Source organism: Terrapene carolina, unplaced genomic scaffold (assembly GCF_002925995.2).
Source record: "Terrapene carolina triunguis isolate 2854851 unplaced genomic scaffold, T_m_triunguis-2.0 Scaffold67, whole genome shotgun sequence".
In the NCBI taxonomy this organism is placed as follows: domain Eukaryota; kingdom Metazoa; phylum Chordata; order Testudines; family Emydidae; genus Terrapene; species Terrapene triunguis.
Window position 1 is genome coordinate 29,662,428 of NW_020664418.1, and position 6,000 is coordinate 29,668,427.

Genomic DNA, 6,000 nt, shown 5'->3' on the forward strand with positions numbered 1-6,000 from the left:
CCGACACAGAACCCTCCAGTGTCCACTAAGTTGATTCTTCAGTGTCTAACCTGTAAATATTTTTTAAATTTACTGAGATAGTTTAATATTTTTTGTGTTTGTTAGTTAAAATCTGGGAGTGTATTATGCCTAGGATCTCAGGTTTCAAGAACTGTATCTCCTGCCCCCAGTCTTTCCCAGTCAGCGACAAGAACCATCAGAAATGCTGTACTGCCTCGGAGAAGCGCACATATCTTCAAAGTGCGACATCTAGAGATCCTTTCCCAGCTGAACCTGGCAGGTGCTGGAATATAGACTTAAAACATTTCTGATGGATTGTGCTCTGAAGACCTAGTCTGATCTGGCAGAGGCGTTGAGAAGCACACCTGCTAGCACTACAACCTCTGATACAGGGGCAGACTCCAGGAGCCAATGACGACTCCTCATAGGAAACATTCTCAGAAGGCAAGAGAAAAATCCCACTTCTAAGAGGAGGGCTTGTTCTCCAACATCCAGTTGGGTAAGACTTTGCACCTGGTCAAAAAGGCTCAGGAGCTCATAATGGCTACAGTACTGACTTGCAGGCTCCAAAGAGCAAAGATGCCTCGATACCAGCACCGTCAACAGGAGTGGGACCATCATTGGTACTGACCAAGGAGAAAAACCAAGAGCAAAGGCCAGGACGGTCATTGATACCAACCCAGGAGAAGCACTGAGAGCCCCTTGCAAATATCATAGAGTTGCATTCTCATAAAGAGGCTTTGACTTCTGTGGGCTTCTGCACTGGCTTCCATGGAGTGCAAGGAGAACAGTCCTCATCCCCTGGTTACCAGGATGCATATACTACTCCAGAGGATATTATCCATCTATGTCTGCAATCTTCCATCTTATCAGAGCTAGTCCTTACAAGGGAGATCTTGACACCATCAGTCCAGGGAGGGTACAAAAGGAAAAGTCACTCTCCTATCCCTTCCACCAGTTGTGGCATTTCAACATCCATGGTACTGATGACACCACCCTTAGAGTCGGAGCCTACATTTTTCTCCTCAGGCAAATGAGGGACTGACATCACCCCATCAAGACAGGATGTTAGCCCAGATAGAAGATCCAGAATCTCCTGGGCCCCTTGGAAACCCCACAAGACAGGTACCCATCTCGGGACTGATTGTACCCTATGTCATGGGGTCCTCCTCAGCCAATATTTGATGCCTCTCACTGGCTTCACTGAGGACCGAGGCTCACCTTCTCCACCAGATAACTAACAGGCAGTTTCAGGACTCATTAAGGAGGGTTGCTGATACACTCCAGATTCCTCTAGAGGAAGTCCAAGAGAAATACCTCAGAAACTCCTTGACATTTTACATAGTGCAGAGTCGTCTGACATACACCAGCAGCATGTGCCCCTACTCCTAAGATAGGGAAAAGAAATACTTAGTGCTATCCAAGGGAGAAGAGTTTTTGTATATGCATCCAGCCCCAAACTCTTTAGTTGTAAAAACTGCCACTAAAAAGAGCAGGCAACATTAATCAAGGTACGCTTCTTCAGATAAGAAGGCTACGTTTTTGGATTTCCTTAGTGGGAAGGTGTTTACTTTAACCACCTTGCAATTCCAAACAGGCAATTACCAAGCGTTAATTTCTAAGTATGATTTTGTCAATTACTCAAAATTTCCAGAGTTCATGGATAAGCTCCCACAAGAGGATAAAGCACTGTTTCAAGCCCTTATTAGAGAGGGTCCATTGATTGTCAGATCATCTCTCCAAGTTGCAGTAGGTGCAGGCCAACACAGCCTCCTGATTGATGGTGATGGCTATCATCATGTATTGGGAGTCCTGGCTTCATTCGTTGGAATTCCTCAGGGACATTCAATGGACAGAGACGGATTTGCCTTTCGATGGGAACAACTTAATTCAGTGAGAAAATAGATGAGTCGTTGCACTCTCATTGAAAGACTCCAGGGCAACCCTCCGCTCCCTGAGAATATATAGACACCTCCACCAAAGAGGAAATATCATAGGCTCTGAGTGCTGGATTCTCTAGATTGGTGGGAGAGCAAGTGTGCATGGAAGTTCTCTTCACTTCTCCCCTCCCTGAGAAAACATTGATCACCACTGTCTCCCTGTTAGGATGGAGCATCCATCTAGATGAGCACATAGTACAAGGGATGTGGATGCCTCGGGCACCCAGGATGTACAAAAACCTCCTAGAACTGAGAGTGGTGTGAGAGGCCTGCAAAAGATTCTTACTGCTCATACAATCCCAACACTGTCAAGTGATGTCAGACAACGTGACAACAGTGTTTTATATCAACAAGCACCAAGGATCAAGATCTGCCCCCCCCCTTTGCCATAGAGGCTGTCAATCCGTGGAATAGGTATGTTCCTCACCAGATTACCCTATCAGCAATATACCTCCTGGGAATACACAATACACTGGCAGACAGCCTCTGCAGGCACTATTCCAAGGGTCATGAATGGGAACTACATGATTTTCTGGTTCACAGCATATTCCAATAGTGGGGGTGTCTGTCTTGGGGCCTGTTTGCATCCCAAGAGAACAGGAAATGCAAGATGTATTGCTCCAGGAGTGCTCGAAGTCAGGACTCCAGTGGAAAAGTGCTTCTACTCCTTTGGTCAAAGCATTTAATGCATGCTTTCCTCACCCAATCTACTGTAACATCAAGTTCTGAGGAAGGTCCAGCAGGACAGAGCAGTGGTCATTCTCATTCTTAGATGGCTCAGGCAGTTTTGGCTTCCCAAACTCTCTTAGATGTCGCTCGTCACCCATCAATATCCTATCCTTCCCAAACTTCTTGATCCAGGACACAGCAGGGTCCGACATCCTAGTCTGAACTCCTTCCACTTCACGGCATGGTATCTGGATGAACGTTGAACCTAGAACAGATGTCCAAACAATCCTTAGCAGCAGCAGAAAGGAATCCACTAGAAAGTGCTTCTTATCTAAGTGGAAGAGATTTTCCATTTGATCTCTTCATCGCCAGATGTCCCCAGAAGAATCAGACATCCTACTATTTTGGGCTATGCTTTCCCTGAAATCCTCAGGTCTTTCCCTTCGCTCCCTGTGGGTACACTTGGCTGCTCTTAGTGTCTGTTACCCTCCAATTGACAGTCACTTTATTTTCACCCATCCAGTGACTGTACATTTTCTAAAAGATCTAGTCAGAATCTTCCCACTGGTGACAAGACGTGCTCCAACATGGGATCTTAATTTGGTTCTCTCATTGTTAACGTAGTCCTGTTTGAAGCCCTAGCAACATACTTGCTGACTCATTTATTTATGAAGGTTACTTTCTAGTGATTATAATTTCGGCTGAAATATACATAGGGAGCAGCACTCAGAGAAGAAAGAGAGGTTATTTACCTTATATAGTAATTGGAGTTCTTTGAGATGTGTGGTCCCTATCTGTATTCAACTACCCACCCCCCTTCCCTTCTGCTTTGGATCCTTCATTTATGATTCATGGTAGAGAAGGAAGTGGAGAGGCCTCCACTGACCCTTACACCCTCAATTCAGAGGACAAGGAGAGGAAGTGCACAGGTGCAGACCTATGTCACTGCTAGTAAAAATCTTCTATCTCAGGCTTGCAGTGGAATACAGATAGGTATCACACAGCTCAAAAAACTCCAATTAGATGCAAGGTGAATAACCCGTCTTTTTCATGAGCACTACAATTCAAATTGAAGGTTGGATTGATGAAAGGAATAATACATTTCATGCAAATCAAGTTAGTCATGTGGTAACAGTCTGATTCTAAGCTAATGAAATCATTTCAAAGAAAGTTTAAAAGTGGATTGATTTTAAACAGGATTTGAACACCATTGGGTTACTGTTGTAGATAGAACCACACCACATTCAACATCCTTTTCACAAACTGCACTTAAGGGTATGCTTAGGTTAAAGCATAGTTTGTGAAAATGATTATGAAAGTTGTTTGTCCTTGTCTGTGCCGATTAGCCAAACTAATGTAGAAAGGGGTTGGTCTGAAATAGTTTTCAAACACCATCTCTCACTTAGTGTAACAAAGACATACCTTTAAGAATGCTAACATTTTGCTGTACACATAATGGTGACCACTGCAGTATAATCCAGTATGTAACTAATGCTATTTCTGGTTCTTACACTTTTGTTGATGTGAAATCCAGCAAATCAAAACTAATTAATTGTTTTGAATTTCTAAAAACAGCCTGAAAGGTCTTTTTCTCATCACTTCATTGGGAGCACTGACGTGGAGGTTAACAAATATTAATGGGTGTTACCCACACGCTTCCACTTTGATGAAAAGGGAGGGTGCAATCCTATAATATGTTTATCAGGAATTAAATCTCTTAGCACAATGGGAGTTGTACTGGGAGGTATTAGGCTAAATCAAATAAGAACACTCCTTGATGACAAATGTTAGAGTTCTTGAGTAAGAGCATAGGAATTTCTGCTGTCGTGTAAAGCTTGCATTGGAAAATATTTTCTCAGTTGTTTTTTTTCCCTCCCTCTTAAAGTGGGCCAGATGGAAAACATTTCGCCTGGGCAAATCATTGATGAACCCATACGTCCAGTTAATATTCCACGGAAAGAAAAGGACTTCCAAGGAATGTTAGAATATAAGAAGGATGATGAGCCAAAACTGGTCAAGAATCTTATTTTAGGTAAATATTTTCCTTATTTGCAATAAACAATATAGGAACTTGGGATTTGCCTTATCAGATCAGATAACTGATCTGGGTAGTTTGGTATTTTAGATTTGGCAATGTCGTTTACCTAATATTTTGGAGGAAGATGAGTCTTCTTCAATGCACTAACTCAACTGTATACATCTTTATTGTAATGTTATCCTTCTTGCTTACTATATCAAATATTGGCGATGCCTTTTGTAATTCTCCATAAAAAACTTTAACTGGCAAAGATTTTTCTGTGATCCAATAGCATTATCAGAAAAATAACGTGTGTGTGTGTGTGGTTTTCCCCAGATCTGAAACCACGTGGTGTAGCAGTCAACCTGATCCCAGGACTACCAGCATATATATTATTCATGTGTGTCCGCCATGCTGATTACCTTAATGATGATCAAAAAGTGAGATCATTGCTGACTTCCACTATTAATGGCATCAAAAAAGTATTGAAGGTTAGTTGTTTCATGTCCTTTTATGAAAATGTAACTTGAAATCTACTTTTGCTTTTGTTTTGAAGAATAGAAAAAAGACTTTCACTGATTTGGCTCTGGGTTACTGATTAGTAAGTCTTTCCCACGGATAACTGCCCATCACAAAAATGCTGTTACCTGTCCCCAGATCATAGCTAGGGATAGAGTTATACAGAATTAGTTTCACAAGATAGTATAGACAGTTTGACGCAGTAAAACAGCAGAATTTATATTAACCATTGTTTGATCCTAAAGAGCCTTCATCCTGCCCTCCATCCGTGCATGTATAATTTTGTGCACATAGTCACTTGCACAACTCTTTCTTTATAAAACCCTTCCAGTCCTCTCCATAATGCTAGACTATTAAGCCAAATACTTCAGTTGCTGTTTTGGTTGGGAGATTCACTGGTGGTTGTGTGTAATTCTAAGGACTGTACTGCAAGCTGATAGAAAGGTTGAGGCCAGTGAACATTAATATACTTCAGGGGTCGGCAACCTACGGCATGCGTGCCAAACACGGCATGCAAGCCGATTTTGAGTGGTACGCTGCTGCCTGCCGCGGTCCCGGCCCCCAGCCCCACTCAGGCCCCCCCGCCCACCGCTCCCCTCTGCGGGGGCAGGAGGCAGAAGCTTGGTCCTGCAGCAGCCAAGCTTCCCCCCTCCCCCGCTTCTTCCCCCAGCGTGGTGCTTTCCTGCCCATCCTCCTCTCCTTCCCTGCGCTGATCAGCTGATGGCCCTTGCGAGGGGGATAAGTGGCGGCGTGCTAGCTGCTCCGTAGAGGAGGCAGAGAAGAGGTAGGGATGGGGCATATCCCTTCCAGCCCCCTGCCATGAGCAGCTCAGGGCAGGGGGCTGGGAGCACCCCC

General features: G+C 43.8%; 1 protein-coding gene across 1 annotated transcript in view; it reads left to right on the top strand.

Annotated features, from left to right (window-relative positions):
* LOC112106581 (unconventional myosin-Va) overlaps positions 1-6,000 on the top strand; it is an 82,067-nt gene that overhangs the window by 62,933 nt on the left and 13,134 nt on the right. The window contains exons 30-31 of the mRNA XM_029910716.1: positions 4,495-4,641; positions 4,963-5,117. Of these exons, the coding sequence (XP_029766576.1) occupies positions 4,495-4,641; positions 4,963-5,117 (302 nt within the window). The remainder of the gene's footprint in view (positions 1-4,494; positions 4,642-4,962; positions 5,118-6,000) is intronic.